Source organism: Macrobrachium nipponense, chromosome 1, assembly GCF_015104395.2.
Source record: "Macrobrachium nipponense isolate FS-2020 chromosome 1, ASM1510439v2, whole genome shotgun sequence".
Taxonomy (NCBI): Eukaryota; Metazoa; Arthropoda; class Malacostraca; order Decapoda; family Palaemonidae; genus Macrobrachium; species Macrobrachium nipponense.
The window spans coordinates 3,371,018-3,393,816 of NC_087200.1; the positions used below are offsets into that span (position 1 = coordinate 3,371,018).

Sequence of the window (22,799 nt, forward strand, 5' to 3'; positions counted from 1 at the left end):
GTAACCATTACAAAAATCACGTACTACTTTAGCCATGAGGGATCTCGATAAAAGCAAACAGAGCCAATACTTTCCCCTCGTTTTACCGCTATTAATAACAAACACCGATGCTGAAATGCAATTGACAACGTGCGTTTAAATATAAAGAAATTGTTTAAGCCTGCAAAGTAATTTCAACACTACAGAACGTTTGAAAAAAATGATGATAAAAAGTGCAAATAAAAAAAACATGATGAAAACTTAAATACTTATGTCGCAAATCTACTGATAATCTCTCGACGCTTTCCTTTTTCGAAGTTCGACCTCACTATTTTTCCTAATTTTTTTCTATTTTGGGCTAAGTATCTTCACACAAAAACATCAGAAATATGCCAACATCAATACAGATTTTGCTCATTTCCGACTGACAGAACCTTCCCATAAATATAGCCCGTCGACTGGAGCATTCATTATGCTTTGATTAACATCAGCATGAGAAAATTATGGCTCATTTCCGATACATTAATCTTAATCATATATAAGCTTAAAAGAGTCCCGACTTATCTCCATATCATAAAATGGTGAGTGATATATATATATATATATATAAGATATATATATATATATATCATATATCATATACATACATACATACATACATAGATACATATATATATATATATTTATATATATATATAGATATATATATATTATATATACATATATCGCACAAACACACACACACACACAACATATATATATTAATATTATATATATATATATATATATATCTAAATACATATATATATATATATATATATATATATATAAATATTGTATAGTATATAATTTTAACGCACTCTTAAACGGGACTCTTCGATAAAAAACTGGGTACCCAATTTGTTGTTATTTTTTCAAATTGGTATTAAGTGTTTGAGTGGTTTTATATATATATATAATATATATATATATATATATATATATATATATATATATATATATATATATATATGACTGGTAAAAGTGTTCTGTAACAACAGAATTCCATCTAATAAAAGGAGCCCATAAAAAACACCACAATGTAGAGAAAAAAGTACTATATTTCAGAGACTGCTGTCTCTCTCTTCAGGTATATGAATGAGAAAAGTTTACAGAAAAGGTGGTATTTATACCAAGAGATTCGTCCACAAGTAAGCCAATTTAGGTCACCCCCGCTGATAATCTTACTTTAATCTTCTTAAGCGTTGGTTGAATGAACACTGCGTCGACGATGTCCGATGTCCAATTCCCTTTTGAGATGTTCATTACCTGCTTCTCTTTTATTAAGGGCCGATTCCATCATTTGACTCTTGTACCGGCAGTTGCTGCTATGAATTACACGTGACATATTCCAGTTTATTCTATGGTTATGTTCATTTATATGGTTGAAAATAGCCGAGTTCTGTTGTCCATACCTAACTGACCGTTTGTGTTGTATTAATCTCTGGGGAAGTGATTTAGACCTGTAAATCCGGTGTAAGATTGGTCACAGTCCTGGCATGGGATCTCATATACCCCAGAGTCTTTGGGCGATGTCTTTTGTTGGACGTTAATCAGGGATTTACCTACCCAAATACCTTAGCCAAATCCCTGATTAACGTCCAACAAAAGACATCGCCCAAAGACTCTGGGGTATATGAGATCCCATGCCAGGACTGTGACCAATCTTATTCATCGGATTTACAGGTAAATCACTTCCCAGAGATTAATACAACACAAACGGTCAGTTAGGTATGGACAACAGAACTCGGCTATTTTTCAACCATATAAATGAACATAACCATAGAATAAACTGGAATATGTCACGTGTAATTTATAGCAGCAACTGCCGGTACAAGAGTCAAATGATGGAATCGGCCTTAATAAAAGAGAAGCAGGTAATGAACATCTCAACAAAGGGAATTGGACATCGACATCGTCGATGCAGTGTTCATTCAACCAACGCTTAAGAAGATTAAAGGAAGATTATCAGCGGGGGTGACCTAAATTGGCTTACTTGTGGACGAATCCTTTGGTATAAATACCACCTTTCTGTAAACTTTTCTCATTCATATACCTGAAGAGAGAGACAGCAGTCTCTGAAATATAGTACTTTTCTCTCTACATTGTGGTGTTTTTATGGGCTCCTTTTATTAAGATATATATATATATATATATATATATATATATATATATATAATATATAGATATATATATATATATATATATAATATATATATATATATTATACACACAAACTCACATACACACACATATATATACATATATATATATATATATATATATTATATATATATATATATATATATATATATATAATATAATATATAATAAAAGGAGCCCATAAAAAACACCAAAATATAGAGAGAAAAGTACTATATTTCAGAAACTGCTGTCTCTCTCTTCAGGTATATGAATGAGAAAAGTTTACAGAAAAGGTGGTATTTATACCAAGAGATCCATCCACAGGTAAGCGAATTTAGGCCACCCCCGCTGATAATCTTCCTTTAATCTTCTAAAACGTTGGTTGAATGAAAATCTTGGCGATCACATCTAAATCCCAGGCTCCTTTTTGAGATGTTCATTACCTGCCTCTCTTTCATTAAGGCCGATTCCATCATTTGACTCTTGTACCGGCAGTTGCTGCTATAAGGGTTAGATTTTCCACCTTACTTTCCACCCTCTCCTAAAGAATTGATTCATAGTGCAACTCCGAAGTTTTCCCTCTGTTACATCATTAAAATCTTGATATTCTCGATGTCCGTTTCAGATCTGAAATACCTTATAGGTCCCAGCGCTTGGCCTTTGGCCCAAATTTGATATTCCATTCCGTTGCAATACGACAGAAGGGGAATGGCGCTCCTCATCCGGAGAAGGGCAGGCAGTGGGCGGGGCTGCGATGATTGTCATCTTGTATCGCTTTTCAAACGTTCAGAAAAGGTCGCATCATTTTTGCACAAATCAATTTAGGGAAGAAACTAACCCAATATTGATATCTGAGGAGTTAAACAACAAATTTCAACAAATATTCCTGATATGATACGGGATGAAATCTAAAAAGGACAGAGGTTGAATCTACTTACTATCCGGGTTTAAATGCTTTACTGACATTTGTACATTTTGGTTATATTAGAAAATAAGTCCAATAATTCTGTTAAAATTCAAACTATGATGAGCTGTTATCTAGGAGTTGCCCATATGCAGAGCAAAAGAGGCGATTAGCTTTTTTTTCCTGCGATGGGTATCTTCAGGTTCTTATTTAAGACAAAATGACTCTCCTTACCAGTGACTAGAATACCCTACATCAACGCAGATTAACTGTAGATTTTATGAATTATTCTTTACTGTAACATTCTTAATCAAGTATTTGTGTTTACTTCACTTCTTCAGTAAACGTTACACATCATATCTACAGAATGAGTAGATTGCGAAGAGATCTTAACGAACTGAAAAATGCACGAAACTTACACCATACTTTTGAAAATATTGCAAATACTTACACAAATCTTGATCTGACTTATTCGAGAATGATTTGTGTAACCATATCCATCATTTTATCAAAGAGAAATGGAGAACATTTGAAATATTTCTCTCAGAATCAACTTACTCTTCAAGTAACAATATATTACCTTCAATGTTTAATGACTGAAATGCAATACATGAAGCAATGGTACATAAAGAAAAACCGCATGCATAGCGACAAACACATTCAATATCCTGGCATGACTATTTGAAGAAGTTCAACAAGAATCCCTGAAAAATAAACATGAAACAGCTAACAGATGCTATAAGTAACGCACCAATGATCATATTTTCAGCTGCGGTTAGAAGCGCTCTACGAATTATCAACTAGTTTCTAAGAATGATATCTGTACGTCATCACCTGAGAAGTAAGATTCATTGACACAATTCTTCTTGTTTGATTTGGTCGATAGAACCCGTCTCCATCTATTACTCAGACTTTTCGCAAAAAATGGGATAAAAAAAAAAGATTATGTAAGAAGTAAATGACTTTCACTTTCTGAAAGTTTAGAAACGAAAAGCGAAACACTTAGAAGGAAAGGGCGGACGGGAGTGGCCACGGCCACGTACACTTCCACTTTCATTTCGGGAACTTTCACTCCCTCATTCCCGAGTGGGCGGGTGATTATCGAAAACCCATTACCGCTTCAAACAAAAATGGTCGTCGGATAAACTTTCCAACTCTTCAAAAATAAAGGGAAACTTTCCGGGGAAGGTAATTTAATGGCTTTTGTGACATGATGCCAAAAATCGTCAAAATGAAATACGAGTCAACTCTCAATATTTCTTTTATCAAGGGAAATTAATAGGCAATCGTGACTCTTTCTCTTTTTAAGGATATGTACAGAATTTTGGAAAAAAAAACCATTTAATGAAAAAATTAATTCATCATTAATAACCACTTTAGGATTTCATTTGTAATGATTTTTTTTTTTTGCGAAAAAAGTGTAGGTAAACAATTTTCTCAACGAACAAGTACTCAAAGATTGGCAGTACAACTTATAGTTTTTGTTACAGATCCACCCCCTCTCGTAAAACATTAGGAGGCGATTAATTTCGTTAATAAAACACTGACAGTGATTTAGGTCCAGTAAGCAGCATAACTCTCTAAGGCGACTGAACAATAACTCAGGGGATAAGGTAAACTTTGAGCCAAAAGTTAGGTCCAAGTCTTGCTGTATAAATGACTCGGCTACATTCTCTGTTTATTGAACCTGGCTTAATCTATCAAGGTTCTGATACAGATCATTTAGAGAAACTGTTGAAACTTAGCTGAACTGTACACACACGTTTCATCTGATGAGAAACATTACAAACAAATCGACGGGATCACCATGGGATTTACTTTGAGTCTAGTTAAAAAAAAATTCTGTATCATTTAGCGGAACCTCATCTACTCAGTTCACCACCATTTCGTCAATTTTATATGAAAAAAAAATCCATATAAATTCTTTCATAATCTTTCAAATCTAAGATACTGCTGAATAACTTCTACTGTTCGTCAATAACCTCCATCCTCATTTAAATCTTCCCTTCGGGCATGGAAACACCGATAGCTTAACTTTCTTTCATTTCTGATGTTTCATTCATAAGATCAGACCACCAGCACTTCTCCATATGTCATTTGAAAATAAACTTTACACTTTCATTGTCTTGATAATAATTTGATACTACCGAGGTACCGCAGAACAACTGGCGTTCTTTAAAAACACAAAGACATTTTTCCCATAAACAGCCGCTCCTTGGTGATTGACGAATATATTTTCTAAGAACTTAACCTTTGGACAAACTTCTGTTCCATCAAAAGGACACAAAGTGCGGATTGAATCCCACTGTGGAATCAACTATAGAACAGGCTGCTGATCAGAGTAGGTACGAAAGGAACTGAAAGACTGAGAGTGAGCTGTCCAGCATTTGGGAACATCCTAGCAAATGTAAATCACGGATCTGATGCAGCGATTCTGAGACTAGAACACAAGCATTTTTTTTTTTTGGGGGGGATCCTTTTCATTAAAGTTTAAATTCTTTCATCGTTTTTAGTGGTTATTGTAACCCATTGTTTATGGTTGGCTGGTTAAGTCATATAGTTTTGTTAATCACTGTTGCACTTTCGAGAAATTTTGATATTTGTATTCATTAAATTATTTTAAATCTTGTATTTTTTCAATCAAGATGAACGAGCGCTGAATGGAGCTATATTTTTTTGTCTCCTTTTTACCTCATCACCTCTCACACACACACACATACAACTGTACAATGTCAAAACTGCCTCAGTTTTGTATTTAGTAGTGCGGATGAGAAAGCCTTACTTCGAAAAATTGCGAGAATTCAATGGAGCTATTACCGTCTCTTTTTCGTTCTTATTTTCGTATATACACGGACACACACACACACACACACACGTTCGGTGGTAAGAGAACTTGTCACTGAAATCGGAGATAGTTGCTGTCGGTGCTTCGAATCCGCAATGTGACAAAACCTCTTCCCATTTAAAATTCCTTTTCGGTATATAATATATATATTATATATATCTATATTATATATATATAAATAACTATATATATATATAATATATATTAAACATATATAAATAAAAAGCTGGATCGACAACCCCAGCTTACTCAGGAAGCGTGCAAGATTTTCCCTCATGCAGAAGTTGTAAACATTATATTCCTAACTTTTAACGTATATTAAAAGAGCTAAAATCTATGGTCACATAGATCCTTGTTTCATCAACATAAATAAAATGAATACTACACTATATTTTATTAGAAATATTTTTTCTGTACTTTTTAACATTATCTACAAATATATTTTTTACATTTTCTTTCTAAGAAATAAATCATAAATATCATATCTTAAAATTCCTGTTTATTTATTTAATTCAACGCAAAACACCTTTTCCAGACATTTTTAACCTTTCCACAGATCTTTCCTGCCTCTACCCGGCCCCCCCCCCCCCCCCCCCCCCCCCCCCACCCCCCAAGAACAAGCAAACAGCTCAGTACATCAGGTTTGTTTATTAGCCACGTGTTTCAGGGCAGTGGTCTCATTTTCAAGGCTAAAAAAAAGGAAAACCAAAAAATATATTAATTACAAACATGTCCAGCAAGATTAACATAAATCATCACATACAAAAAAAGAAAAACCCACAATGTATTAAAAGACTAAATGTATGGGATTGAAAATAAACCTCACAACCCAAAGTCTCTAATACGTTGCGTGTGTGTGTGTGCGCGCGTTTTTTTTTGGGGGGGTTTTTTTGGGGGGCGGGGCCTTATTAGTATGTGATGATTTGTGTTAATCTTGCTGGACAAGTTTGTAACTTATATATTTGGTTTTCCTTTTTTTTTTAGCCTTGAAAATGAGACCACTGCCTTGAAACGTAGGCAACAATAGATACCAGATGTATTGAGCTGTTTTGCCCCTTCACCTGTTATACGGTGGGGACTAGTCTCGACCTCTTACTGGACATCAGGATCGAACCCAGGTCTCTCAATTGTAAGACCAGACCGTCACTTGGCAGCTGTTTGGCAGCAGTCTGGTCTTTCAATTGAGAGACCTGGGTTCGATCCCGATTTGAGTCAGAAATTTACTTCTTTTCCACACGTGACTGTGTGCTGATTATTTCTATATATATATATATATATATATATATATATATATATATATATATATATATATATATATATATATATATATATATATATATATATATATATGAGTGTGTGTGTGTGTGTAAAATGAGACAGGAGACGATATTAATTTTATAGTACAGTCATAAGGAAAAATACGTAAGTCACGGGGTCAAAAAGGAACATATCCCTTACCCTTACAAAGAATGTTGTAAGGATCGGGGAAACAGATATACAATGAGAAGGCCCCCAGTCTGGTAGTAAACGGCCAAAATAAATGTCGTGACTAACGTAATCTGAGGACTGGAAAGACCAAGAAACATTCAAAGCCAAAGACTCTGAAAACAAGCATCTGCAGAAAGTGTAATTCTAAAAGAAAAGTCCTTGAGACCAAGTCTTCAGAGAAGCACCAAAAGCGGGAATATATTAAAACCGACATTCCAAACTCAGTTTCACCTTTATTCAACTCAAGACCTCAATTCTGTCTTAAGGATCCAACATTCGCCGATGGGCCAAACCTAAGAAGCCCAAAATTGCCAGACTGACAGATGGAGGACAAGACATGCGTCTAATTCGCACCTGTTTTCGTCGTTAATAACAATTTGGTGTAATTAGCGAGGAGGTAAGTTGGCGTGTGATGAAGTTTCTCCACCTGCCGTGCCTCTGGGAAGAGAGAGAGAGAGAGAGAGAGAGACATGATAGTTGAAGGACGTCTTCTACATTACCACAAAGAATACCCCGTGGGCTGAAATGCCGAAGGATTCCTTGTCCCATTTGGGAGCGACTAGATGTACTCGGTTGGGCATCCGTAGGGCGTGCAGGTGGCTCTTGTCACTTGAAGGATCTGTGTAATCAGTACATGACACAACTGCAGCGTATTTGAAGTAGGAAAAAAGTAAAACAAATTCAACAAAAAATGACCTTCATGTGTTCCTTGTATATAAAATCGTCAGGGTTTTGACAGCTCCTAAGAACAGTCAAATTTCCGCAGAAAATGTTGAATTCCCCGAACAATAGTAAATATTTCTAAATTAGTGACGTGATTTTTTTTATTATTAAACATTTCTAAATTAGTAACACGTTTTTTTATTAATCTCCGCTTAAAAGAGCTAAAAAACAAATGTTATATGTCTTTTCGGTTTGTTGGTCAATTCTACGTATGATTTTAACCTTAACAATCGGAATATTGGAAAATTCAGTTAATACTGTTCAGTATGACGACGACGCAACGCTTGTGGGTGTGGCCAAGTCTTCATTTATGAGAAATGAAACGCCCCTGTCAATCGTGAAGTGGACAGGATTAGTGAATGGTGTCGTCGGTGGGGTACGAGACTGAACTCCAGTAAAACGAAACACTTCTGCTCGGTAGATATTATTGTCATCATTCTCCAGCCTATCCTCTCTCCCCTGCAAGTGGACGGGACTCTGCTGAAAGAGTTTGAAGCACTGACTACTATATTTGGTGTAACTTGACTCGCACACTACTTCTGAGAAACATCTCATCAAGGTATTAGCAAATGCCGCGGGAAGTTAGGTATTGTACGTAAGGCCTCGTATATTTATAAGAACGCTAAAAATCAACCCAACCGGTCTTAAGTCATTTGCCCTTCCTTTACTGCGGTTCGTGGTGGTAGGTTTCTGTTTCCCAACACCAGCAGTTATAACTTAGGCCATCCACGGGTGGTCTCTTGCTTTCAATGTTTCTTTAAGTTGTATTTCAACAGAGAACTTTCGCTATCACAACTGATCCCTGACCCTCTATATTCCTGCTGAAAACGACCGGACGTTTGCTGCGCAGCAGCACCAATGCAACATGCAGTAAATAAGCCACTCTGTCGAACTCCTCGGTTGCAGAGGTCTAATATTCTCCACGCCGTTGGTTTGTGGAACGTTTCCCTGAGAATGTTGCGCAATCAGAGCCTCAAAAGTTCAAAGTAAGATGCATGCATTACCCAAAATAATTCTCCTTAAAATTTAATTTATTTATATTTTTATTGATTTATCTATTCATCTATCGATTTTCTCTTTTTCTAGTAACCGACTTCATCTTTCTGTATTTCCTACTAACTTCTAGGGCTTCTTCCCGGTGAACACCAAATTCCATGGAGAGGAGAATTTCCAGTCAATGGTCCCCGTGAGGCTTGTTCTGTATGAATAGGAGTTAATCTTCTGAATCATAATAATAATAATAACAATAATAATAATAATAATAATAATAATAATAATAATAATAATAATAATATAGCTGTTTCAACGGCATTTAATTGATACAGATTACTCTCAATTCTTCTTATCATATTTTTCTCATTAGCATGCAGCTGGTATATAATAATAATAATAATAATAATAATAATAATAATAATAATATAATAATAATAATAATATTTTATTAAAAGTAATTGCCGCCTCAGCTACGTTAATTTTATTAAAAATGAGCGTCACTGATAACGGTGCATAATTTTGAGAGAGAGAGAGAGAAATCCTTCCTACCTACCAACCAGCTAAAACACACACATTATATATATATATATATATATATATATATATATATATATATATATATATAAACAGACATACATACTATATATATATGTGTGTGTGTGTGTGTGTGTGTGTGTGTGTGTATGTAAACATACATTCAACAAGTAAAGACCTTTTATTTATACATCAACACCAAAAATAACTGACCACCATATTTCCCATCACTAATAGAAACTAGAGTCCCAAGCGCAAAATGCCTGACATGTCATCAACGGTAATAAAGAAATCGTCCAGAGAACTTTATAACAAGACACAGACAGACAAAAGGGCTTCACTTACAACCTGCAGGAAGCTGAAGCGACTACATTATGCTGCCAGAGAGAGAGAGAGAGAGAGAGAGAGAGAGAGAGAGAGAGAGAGAGAAGAGAGAGAGAGAGAGAGATATGGTTACAAAAATAAGAAATTAATACAATAACAGCTGTGACACACACACACACACACACATATATATGTATGTATATATATATATATATATCTATCTCTTTTATATATTATATAATATATATATTATAATAGATATATATATATAGATATATATATATATATATTATATATATATATATATATATATATATATATATATATATATAGAGAGAGGGAGAGAGAGAGAGAGAGAGAGAGAGAGAGAGAGAGAGATACGGTTTATAAAAATAGAAGTTCGTATTAAGGTTAAAAAAACAATTATAATAGTGAGAGAGAGAGAGAGAGAGAGAGAGAGAGAGAGAGAGAGAGAGAGAGAGAGAGAGAGAGATACGGTTATAAAAATAAGAAGTTCGTATTAAAGGTTAAAAACAATTATAATAGTGAGAGAGAGAGAGAGAGAGAGAGAGAGAGAGAGAGAGAGAGAGAGAGAGAGAGAGAATGGCTACTGTTAATGTCAGATATGGCCAAGAGGTGGCATACTGATCTATTATAGATCAGTATGCCAGCGAATCTCTTTCGATGAATCGACGGCATCCCAGTTCAAACATCAAAAAATGAACTTTCCAATGATACAGCCCCTTCGTGCAAGCAGGGGCCGGCTAAACGAGTTGATGCCTTTTATAAATACCAACTAATGGAATGTTTGCACTAACTGAATGTGCAAACACACACACGAGAGAGAGAGAGAGAGAGAGAGAGAGAGAGAGAGAGAGAGAGAGAGAGAGATGGCTAGTAAGAAGTGGTACGAATCAAAGGTTAAAAGTAGTTATAATAACTCTGAGAGAGAGAGAGAGAGAGAGAGAGAGAGAGAGAGAGAGAGAGAGAGAGAGAGAGAGAGTGAGAGAGAAATTAGTTAGGCAGCAATTGCTCTGCTTTGATTGCCCTCCATTAATCAGGCTTAATACAATATAGATGAGGGTAATCAAGTCGAATTAATCCAGCGAACTTTATTACTTGGCTCCTGCAAGAAGAGCTCTCTCTCTCTCTCTCTCTCTCTCTCTCTCTCTCTCTCCCAAATTGGTTTCCATTCATTACTGGTAAATCACTCTCTCTCTTTTACAACCCAAAACACTGAAGTTCTGACGTAAGAGAGAGAGAGAGAGAGAGAGAGAGAGAGAGAGAGAGAGAGAGAGAGAGAGGCTTCTTTGAAATTACGTAAAGTGGTATTACTAAACTACTATCAGGTTTCCTTTCGAGACGATAATATTATAACTGTTAACGTTATTACCATTAATAATAATTAAAAAAAAAATAATAATAATAAAATAATAGTAGTAGTAGTAGTAGTAGTAGTAGTAGTAGTAGTAGTAGTAGTAGTAGTAGTAGTAGTAATAATAATAATAATAATAATAATAATAATAATAATAATAAAATACGTGAAAACGACGTCCAGCGATTTTAGCGAGTCACAGCTTTTTACATTACAATAACAGGTGTCATGACAGAGCAAAAAATACCCTTCATTCTTCGCCTGTTCTTTTGAAGACCGGGATCCCCCACCGACATCAAACCGGACTCATCCCGAGGGCGTGGAAACACAAAAGATGAGAGAGAGATAATAGGCTGAAAAGAGAATGAGCCCTTTCAATTCCGTTGTAACGTTATATGTTTATACATATATAATTATGTATATACATATACATACATATACATGTATATATATACACACTTAAGTATACATATCTATGTATTTACATTATACATATATACATAGCCTATATTTATTTCTATACATACACACATAATCACGCCAAACCACACACACACTCACACACACATATATATATTCTTGTTTAGCTTAATCCTTAGTCGGGGTCAATGTTCTGATGAGCCTTGTCTAGGCGTTTCTATCTTTTGTCCTCAAGGGTTGTAATTGACTATTAAAGCTAATATTTATCCTATAAAACCAGCCCGCTTATGGTAAAAAGGTATATATTTGAATGATATATACGAGTATATATATGTATGTATGTATGTATATATATATATATATATACAATGACTGAACTCAATTACGTCGCTTTCGGCACCTTTAAGAGAAAGAGAACTTGGCGTTCCATTCATAAGTTCTTTGTATTTACTGAGCGTGTTACAATTTCTCTTTATGTTGTATTTTGGTGGGTACACACGTGAGAGCCGAACCTTGTATGTGTAACTGAGTTACGCATATACGGTTACAAGGTGTCAAAATGTTGAGGACGAACCGTAACCACGTTAAGCACGTAACTTCATTTCAATCCACTGCGATCACCAGTCTGTCTCTGTCCGGGTTGTTTACCGACGATGGCCACCATGCAAGTAGCAGCTGCCGCGTATATTTATATACATTATTTAACGAAGATGAAGCGAAATAAAAGAAGATGGTGGCAATCAAGGTTATATACTAGAACGGTAGAATACAGTGGTCGGGAATTACTCGCTGACATGAGATTCCAAGAAGTTTCTGGCCACAGTAATGTCTGTTCTTCGTAATAACTAATAAATTGAAGGACCTCTTCGTCACTTTAATCAGCCATGGTAGACATATACGTACTGACTGACCAAAACAAGGGACTCTACTGTGGACGGCCTTGTTCATAGTCGGTGTTAACAAGTTCAGCAACCTCTGTTGTTACGCGTGATAGAGGTCCCGTCCACACATGGCGTAACGTTCAAAGAGACCTCCCTTTGATTCGGGGCCCAAAAACCGACAATTGGCGGGACGGAGGGCGAACGGAGCCTCGAACCTCGCGGGTTCGGGGTTCGGGTTCGAGGAACCGTCCACACTTGCGTTTTTGTTACAAGAATCGGTTACAATACAAGGTTCGGTTCGCACGTGTGTACCCACCTTAGCTATGTTATGTATATCTTAGTTTAACCAGACCACTGAGCTGATGAACAGCTCTCCTAGGGCTGGCCCGAAGGATTAGATATTTTTACTTAGCTAGGAGCCAATTGGTTCCCTAGCTACGGGACCTACAGCTTCTTGTGGGATCCAAACCACATTATATCGAGAAATAAATTTCTATCGCCAGAAATAAATTCCTCTGGTTCCGCGTTGGCCGAGCCGAGAATCGAACTTCAGACCACCAGATTGGTAGCCGAGCACGAGATCCACTCGTTCAACGAGGAATTAATTTCTCTTTAAAAGTTGGGGTTGTCACGTTGCAACAAATCTAGGAAACAAAAAGAATAAGACTTCGCACTTCAACATCATTTAGCGTACGGGCATTGCTATAAAAACAGTCTTTTATAAAAAAAGATAAGGAGTATAACACATATCACACAATATGTAGGAAGAACAGTTTTTTGCATGATTTTAGTAGCCTAATTCCGAAGCTGAAAAGAATAAAAAAAGTCAAGGTGCATCACACTATCCAACTTCTCGAGAACTCAACACACTGACTAAAGAGTGTGTTAAGTTCAACTACTATTTTGACAAAAACCTCACGACTAGTTACGTTCAGTTCATAAAAACAACGATTTTACTTTACTTTTAACGTAGGCCAGATTTTACAGACCCTCGAATTATTAATAAAACAGGATTACAGTTAATAAACGGTTGTCACAAACACGTTTGATACGAAGGTACAAAAATAACAATCCTAAACATAAAGATGGTACTTGGTAAAAATGTAATACATTTCTTAACTGAGAAGTACAAACTGACCGAACGAATGCATCCGTTTCCTTGTGCAGAAGCCAATAACCTACAAGAAAGCATTATACCCCAAGCTTCCATTTGCGAATATATTTGCTTTCGACATGAACGCTCCTGCTGACGTAATAATGAAATTGCATAGTAATAAGTCACTGAAAACTTGCCACCTTACCTATATTTGCTAGGTCGGCCACACACCACAGGCACACACACACACACACACACATATATATATATATATATATATATATATATATATATATATATATATATATATCTTCAACACTGATATACGTAAGTAGATGATGGCGTAATTGGTTGAAAATAATGTACATAAATGAAAATGGTTAGTCTATTCCCGTGGACTTCATCCACATTTTAAGCCTAACTATGAATAATTTAGAGGTAAACATTTTGCTTTACCTTTAATATTCAAAATTCTCTCTCTCTCTCTCTCTCTCTCTCTCTCTCTGTGCAACTCCATTTTTTTGTCATATGCAGAACGAACTAAGCTCTGTTACCGTCGGTGATACCGACAGACGTCTCTGTGGCGTCCGTTAAAAATATATTTGGTACAAACAGAAGCTGGAAATACAAAACCTGTCTAGCAAATTGTTGAAGATTTTCCTGGAGAGAGAGAGAGAGAGAGAGAGAGAGAGAGAGAGAGAGAGAGAGAGAGAGAGAGAGAGAGCACCAAAGCAATTCCCCCTTTGCGTGTCACTACCAGGTTTTCGTTTCTTTAATCTGAGACATTTTTGTTTTATTTTGTGGAGAAATAAACGCTTTCAATATAAATGCAATTTCTATTACACATATTACAGTACACTGTTTCACGACGTGCTTCCTTATGAGGCCTATGTTTCATATATGAAGCATTCTTTCTCTGTGTTGGCATCTTTCACCCAAAACCAAGGAAAGGAAAATCTATTGCGTACCTTCACCAACATTTGAAGCAGATGTTGACGCATACATAGCGAGGAGCAATCAAAATTATTTTGTTAATTTGAAAACTAAATAGCACTGCATCTTCGATGACAAAGAAGGACTTCTGTAGTTAGACTTCCAGCTCTTCCGAAGACGCAAGACTCTATCACGTAATCGGACTAGATTGGTCGAAGAACGCTTTCTGCCTTCTACATCCAAGCGCTGGTATCCTCCTCCCGCTCCCGGTTCTCAACATTTTATTACATTCCTATCTTCAAAGTCCTTGAACTTACCGCAAACGGGTTTCTTCCCCGTTTCTTTAGGAAAAGATAGACTTGGTGAGAGATGATTCATCCTCGTTATTAACAGAGCTACGTCTCAATCAATCAATAAAAATAATTTCTCCCTCTCCACTTTACTATTCAATTTGATTAATCATAAGTTTTAAAAATCGCCTCATTGCTGACTCGATTTTAATAGTGCAGCAGTCTTTAATAATTTAGGGGATAAAAAGACCTTAGTCATTTTTATCCCCTGCAACTTTCCTCTAATCTCTTGATGACGTGTTAATGCCATCATTAAATGACGTGCTAATGACGTCATTAAACAAAAAGTTTTGCGCGCATAAAGGCAGAACTTTGCCCGCGAAATCCATTTACGGTGACTACTATTGGAAGGAATTACTGTCCCTCGGTTAGCTAATGAGCTTACTCTCTCTCTCTCTCTCTCTCTCTCTCTCTCTCTCTCTCTCTCTCTCTCTCTCTCTCTCTCTCCCTCATACAAACACGTAATTCAGCTCCCTTAGGAAATGTGATTCAATAATTATGATGTTGATAAATACCACCAACAACAATAATTACCCCATGTGTAAAATTCAATAAAGAAGCACCGAAACTGCTTAAATACTTCTCAGTATAGAGAGGTGACAATCACCATAAAAAAATGTAGCAGTAGCATCAATAAAACGGATTATAACGGAAGAAACAAAATATAACAAGTGGTCAGCCTAGCAATGGTATTTACGTGAAGACCTAAAGAAAATGTCCAAAAGATCTGTTATGTAAAATGGACATTATAATGCAATAAGAGTATTTTGGGTTTCGAGTGTAAAATTTACTTCAAATCTTGTTTCATTAAGGATCACACACCACACACACACACACACACACACACACACACACACAGAGAGAGAGAGAGAGAGAGAGAGAGAAGAGAGAAGGAGTTACAAAAATTGGATGCCTCAAAAGACTTGTTAGTCTATCCGAGGAGACTTCGTGTGCTCACTTATCTCCAGGAGCAGGTTTTACTATTCATTCATAGTATCCTAATGATTTCGTCTAGCTTTCTTTTAAACTCTTCCAAACTGTTGGTGTTCACAACTTCTGGTAGCAGTTTATTCCATGTATCACATAATCGTGTGTATGTAAAAAAGTTTCCACAATGAGATGTGTTATATATATTCAGTTTCAGTTTTCATCCATTATTTTTGGTTTAATGTGAAGAGGTTACTGTCTACTTTTGTTATTCCTTTCAGTATTTTAAGAGTTTCTATTCGTTGTCCTCGCAATCGTCGAGTTTCTAAGTCATACTTGTTCAGGCTCTGTAGTCGTCTTTGGTAACCTGTTTGCCTGATGGATGGAATTAACTTTGTGGCTCTTGCTTGTACCCCTTCTAATCTATTTATGTCCTTTCTTAGTGTTGGTGACCTAAACTGTACTGCATATTCAAGATGAGGTTAACTATTGATGTGTAGAGTTGCTTCTACGTTTCCTTGTTTCTGTATTTGAACTGCCTTTTTATGTATCTCACTAGTTTCTGTGCCTTCTTCTCATGTTTTATGCACTGTTTTGTGGATATTAAGTCTTTGGTAATAATAACTTCAATGTCCTCTTCTTGTACTACACTATTTATGTCATTCCCAACCAGCACGTAGTTGGCATGAGGGTTGCTTGTTCTTATTAGTAACACTTTGCACTTATCCTCTTAATTTAAAAGGTATTGTTATCATTTTGACCATTCTCCTTTTTTTCTTAAATAATTTCTTAAACTTACCACTGTATCTGGGTCTGCTGCATTTACACCTAGTTTGGTGTCATCTACAAATTTGGCAATCCTGCTAGTGAAGCTTGCATCAATGTCACTAATGTAAATAAAAAATAAGAGTGGGCAAAAGACAGAACCCTGAGGAACTCCGCTTGTCACATCTGCCCATTCTGATCCTTCATCGTTTATTAATACTCCTGTTTTCTGTTAGTTAGACATATTAATTTCATATAACGCAATACAGAGATGTGTGTGTGTGTGTGTGTGTGTGTGTGTGTGTGTGTGTGTGTGAGAGAGAGAGAGAGAGAGAGAGAGAGAGAGAGAGAGAGAGTCAGCGGGAGGAGGGAGGCATTGGATGGGCTGGAGGGATGTGAAGGAAAGAGGGAGACCACCACCACGACTGGAAACCATTTCCATCTACGTACGTTTCAAGGTGTGCTATTATCAATTAGCGATGGATCTTTACTTCAATATTCAAATGTCAGACCTCATACAAACTTATCATTTCCTTAATTTTTTTTTTAACCTTATACGTTTACCCCGATATATCTCATTTTCATGTTGCCTCAACTAGGACCGCACTCATCTTAAATAAGAAAAAAATTTTCTTCATTTTTACGCCGCGCCTTTCCAGCCCAATTTTATTATTATTATAATTTATTTTTTGGTCATTATACATATGGGAATTAGGTTGTACATATTATCCCCTTTCCTTCATAAAACAATTCTTCAGGAATGAAAAACCTGCTAAGTGAATTTCGTTTTCTTCTAACAAAGGATTCCTTAAAATATCTTTAAAACCTTCACTTTCTAACTCACTTATTCATTTCGTCACATCTACTTCAACTATAATTCACTTAACAGAGGCTATTCACTTTGCTTCATGATTTCTCTATACTGATATCAATTCTCTGCTACATCAACTGGCAATGAAACCTTCATCTTTTATAATGTAACGACACGTTTATTTATAAAATACCTATTCTACCGACACAACGCCTGGACACTCCACCACGAAGAACCTGGAACTTCATCGCGCTTTGCCCCGACTTCAACTTCAACTTCAACTTGAATCTCGCTACCAATTTAAACGGATTTACTTCTAAGGTCTTGAGGCTGAAATCGGCTTATGAAATTAGCCGGTGCTTTCGGTGACAAAGTTCGAAATTCGGGTCTAATTATGCTCTGAAAGTTCTCCAAGTCAGATATTATGATTTATTAAGAAAGTTTCAGAAGCAGTTCGTGGCTTCGTTCCCGAAGAGGCCTTCATTAAACTTTGATAAACCTCAGCAATATTTGGCATAGATTTGGAATTCAGGGATTCAGGTAATTTCAAAATAATAATAATAATAATAAAATAATAATAATAATAATAATAATAATAATAATAATAATAACAACAACATACCTGAAATATTATCATAATACATAAATGAAGATTCATGAACATTAAAAAGAAAATCCGAAATATATCAATGGCAATAAGGATGATAATGCTGGTATAAGAAACGAAAAAGAACGACACTGCAGGCCGAAACATTTGATGAACCAACTAATAAAGACAAGAAACCTCACCTTGGTCGTAGCAGTGGCCGTATTATCAGGCCCAACGGCCTCATTCGTCACCTGGATGGCCAGAAAGGGCGTGTTCAGCAAGGGCCACGCCCCTCGCACTCCGCAGGTCATGTACTGTCCGTCGAAGGTCTTGAGATGCGGGTCCCCGAAGAGGCCACACAGGGCGGGGGCCAGGCTCCCCCGGTACCGACAACCCTCTCCCTCTGTCGACTCAGGCTCTTCGATCTCGTCGGGGATCATCGGGGCGACGCCCCCCGACAGAACCTCGGAACAATTATTCCGGGTCTGGAAGGTGTTCAGCATCTGCTGGATGCTGTGGTAGTGGATGGAACCCCTGCAGACGCTGCGGTACTCGGTGGTACACTGGATGTAGCGGTACACCAAGGAGCAGTACTCGATGGTCGGGCCCTCGATGATTCCCCGCTTGTCGTTCATGTAGGCCTCGGTGCAGGCCTCCAACTCACATTCTGCTCCCCACACGCCTGCGTCTGGGAACAAGGAAGAGAACGGCGCATGAAATCCCTTGTCCGGATGAAGGAGAGTAAAGGAATATGGTTTAAACAAAGGAAAACTGACACACGTACACACAAAGAAATTATGTATGTGTATATATGTATGTATGTATGTATGTATGTAAATAAATTCTTCCGTTAAAACAGGATACGTCTCAAGTATAAAAGGGTCATCAAAACACTTTGGTGTAAAGGTAAGGACCATATTTCGGTGGTCTGACACCACCCTTATCAAGTAGGTCGGACTACCGGATGACAGTCCTTAGCTTTAAACCGAAGTGTTTTAATGGATCTCTTTCATTCTTTTATTATATATATATATATATATATATATATATATATATATATATATATATAATAATATAGTCGAATAGGGATAAAGCTGGAAGAAGATGTGTATGATATATATATATATATATATATATATATATATATATATATATATATATATATATATATATATATATATATATTGGCGCACAAGGATCACGTGACTAAATGTATTGCGAGAGCCAGAGGGAAATAATAAAAGCCATCAGTACCTCAATACTGATGCCTCATATTAATTTCTTCGGGCTCTTGACGTACACGTTAGTACGTTTGTATACATATGAATGCAAGTATGTATGCGTGAATAAAAAAAAAATGTGACGGGAAGAAGTATCACTGGAAACTATTGCACTACATCCCTAAAGACCTCAAAGATCTCTTTAAGGTTTTACTTCTGGAACATTGAAAATAGTCTGCAGCCATGTGAGATCCTTTCCCAAGAGAAAAGAATTCTTCGTGATGCAACTGAGTCCATAAAAAGAACTCGAACTTGTTAACATCAGTTCAAGTGAGATTGAAGAAAGACAGTCGATAAGCCGATGTGGAAATACAATGAAAGTTTAAATATAAGGGAAAGTGCATATGGATAATCAAGTCAGTAAAATAGCGAGCAAATTGCTCTTTTTTCTTGATTAAGGGAAAACAGTTGATTTTCTTTTTTCCGTGCACGTTCTCAGACAAACATTGCAGTAAACTTATAATAGTGGTCGACTTTTGGTTTTAGCTAAAAAACTTCACTCGTTTTTTATTTCGTTTAAAAGTACGATATCGAGGTGTCTTTGACACTAATGGATTGCCTCCGGCAGGCTGTGCATATACAGAGATACAGACAGGTAAGCAATGTTCGTCATCCGAGCTTATTTCATATAATTAATATTGCTATGAAATACCTTTAAAAGGTGTCATATTACATTAACAATAATGAGAGAGAGAGAGAGAGAGAGAGAGAGAGAGAGAGAGAGAGAGAGAGAGAGAGAGAGAGAGACTGTAAGCTAGGCGTAGGCAGACGGGCGTTCCATCGGATTTCGACGTGTTTTGAACGGTGTTATCACAATTACGTTTCAAAGGCTTAAAATGACATTATGTAAAACGATCGCTAGCACGGAGACAGATAGGAGAATATAAGAGTACATTTTTAGGTTAATTTGTTTTGGGTTATCTTAAAGGTTATGCTGGACAGCTCTATTACAATTTATAATGCTTTTCCTATACGCAAAAAAAAAAAAAAATTATTTCAGCAAGATCCATAACATGAGTTAACAGAGCTGGACGCTATCATAGAGCACTCCAGAAACACACAAAAGTTATCATCCAAAGGTTTTTTAGTATATTTAATTTTCTGATTCAGCAATTATCTATTGTAAATATGATTCTGGGCCATTTCACCTATACCTTTTGTACACATAAAACAGCATTCAATACACTGAACCATAACATATAAAATATCAAGCTTGAGTCACAAGTTGGATCTGTCCTGGGGTTTTCGCGGGTCTTTATCTAGGACTAATATTTCTTGGTGGTCAGTATATATATTTATGATATTTACACTCTTTTCTTTCTGATTTTACGGTCATCTCCAAAGGGGAAAGGTGGATACGTATCAGGTCGAAACCCTTGGGATTCACTTAGGAAAGATCCTGTCACTATCTAGGAAAGATCCTATAAGTTTATAGGGAACTTAACGCTAGTCACCAATTTTGTATATAGTGATTCCTACATTTTAATATATTTCTTTTGCGTATATTAGCGTTTATATTAGGAAATCTGGTTTGTAGTATTTTGATAATCATAAGCATTGTTACCTACCTACTGTAGCTAAAAAGTTAAGTGAGCAGTACATATGATACATGTAAGAACATACGGAACCATTTTACTTCTCTGTTTTATTCTTTTAACACTGTGTGAGGTATAGTTATGCTTCGCTTTTATTTTCGCTGCTGGTTTCAAAGGTATATCATCATTACACTAAAAAGCGACTTAACGTGGACCGGTGAAAAAAACTTTCTGCCTTATCATATCAGTGAATCCTCAATATTATTCCTTATGCAAAGGCGAAAACACCTGATAATAATAATAATAAACCCGTTGAAGTAATAAATCCCTTGAAGGAATAAATAAAATAAATGATTCCCAAAAACAATATTCATACTTTAGTCCAGTCATTATACTGGTGAAATTAAAAGCAACATGACACAAATCATAGCAAAATAAAATACATGAACGAACGAACAGGTTACACGTCAAAACAAAAAGAAAAGAACCATCATTTACGCAATTCAAATCAACAAAACAAAAAAACGAAAGAAAGGTATAAACAACTACATTCTGCATCTTGCCTCTTTCATCTCAAAGAATTTAGTTGACACAAAGCAAAGGCGTAATCAATTTAAAGCGAGCAAAAAATAAATTTCAACCTTGACAAAGCTTAACATCTCAACATCACTTGAATTGCTTACATAAATTCTGTTCAAACTAGCCTCTCTCTCTCTCTCTCTCTCTCTCTCTCTCTCTCTCTCTCTCTCTCTCTCTCTCTCTCTCTGCAACCCCACCACATCTTTGTTACTCAAACAGGAGACATCAAATGTGGAACGCCTTAGGAAATAAATATAAATATTGTTTAATTATAGGAGATCCTTGAGCCCAACGAAATCGTATATTTGTTACAAAGGAATTAGGAGAAGAAGTATTAAAAGATGATTAAAATGGGATTTTCGTTTTCTTATCAGTTTTTGGCACTTTCAAATGCATAGTAAACGAACTGCCTACCACCCAACTTAATAAAATATTGTTTTATCACATGTAATATGTTAAATGTTGTGTGCAAGAGCAATACAAAAATCTAAATCTAAATATATATACTCGTACACACACATACTATATATATGTATATATTATATATATATATATATATATATATATATATATATATATATATATATATATATATATATATACACGAGTGAAAAACGAAAATAACTATAAATTTAGGCCACTTAAAGAAGGAGGTTCTTTTCCGTTGAGCTGCAAGAGAGAGTTCGTCGTTCTCCTCACCTGGGACGGCCTTGTCACACCTGCCGGGACAACCAGTGCCTTCATTCACTCCTATCGTGGAAATCAGCTCCTCTCGGATTGTTCAGTTTGGTAATCGTTTCTTTTAACTGCTAATCCTTGTGTATCCCTGCTTAAGTGTTCACTTATTCCGTCAATGATCTTCCATTGCTATACGGTAGGCCCTTTGAATATTAAGTCTTACTGTACTCCTTTGTCTTTAGCCATTTTAAGCCTACGTTAGTTCAGGACATTAAGGACTAAGATGCGGGTGGACTCCCAGGCCTTTATTACAACAGATCCAAACGGACATATATAATATAAAGGTTTTCCAATGTTATGGTACTACTTCTCTTTGGTCGACATGGCCTCCTGCAACAGGAAGAGCCAGAGATACAAAATAGGGGTACTGCATATTCAGAAATGTTTGGTCCCCCAAGAAAACATCTGAAAGTCCCTCTCTCTCTCTCTCTCTCTCTCTCTCTCTCTCTTCTCTCTCTCTCTCTCTCTCTCTCTCTCTGGCAGCTACAGAACGGCCTTGTAAAGGAAGAATTCATCGAAGCCGGAAAAAGACGCTCGAAAACTCGA

At 36.2% G+C, this 22,799-nt stretch overlaps 1 protein-coding gene across 2 annotated transcripts in view; it reads right to left on the reverse strand.

Moving 5' to 3' along the window:
- The window catches only part of LOC135219099 (repulsive guidance molecule B-like), a 317,762-nt gene that overhangs the window by 84,414 nt on the left and 210,549 nt on the right, over positions 1–22,799 (reverse strand). For both annotated transcript variants that reach the window (XM_064255539.1, XM_064255540.1), the window contains exon 3: positions 18,322–18,809. In XM_064255539.1, coding sequence (XP_064111609.1) covers positions 18,322–18,809 — 488 coding nt within the window. The remainder of the gene's footprint in view (positions 1–18,321; positions 18,810–22,799) is intronic.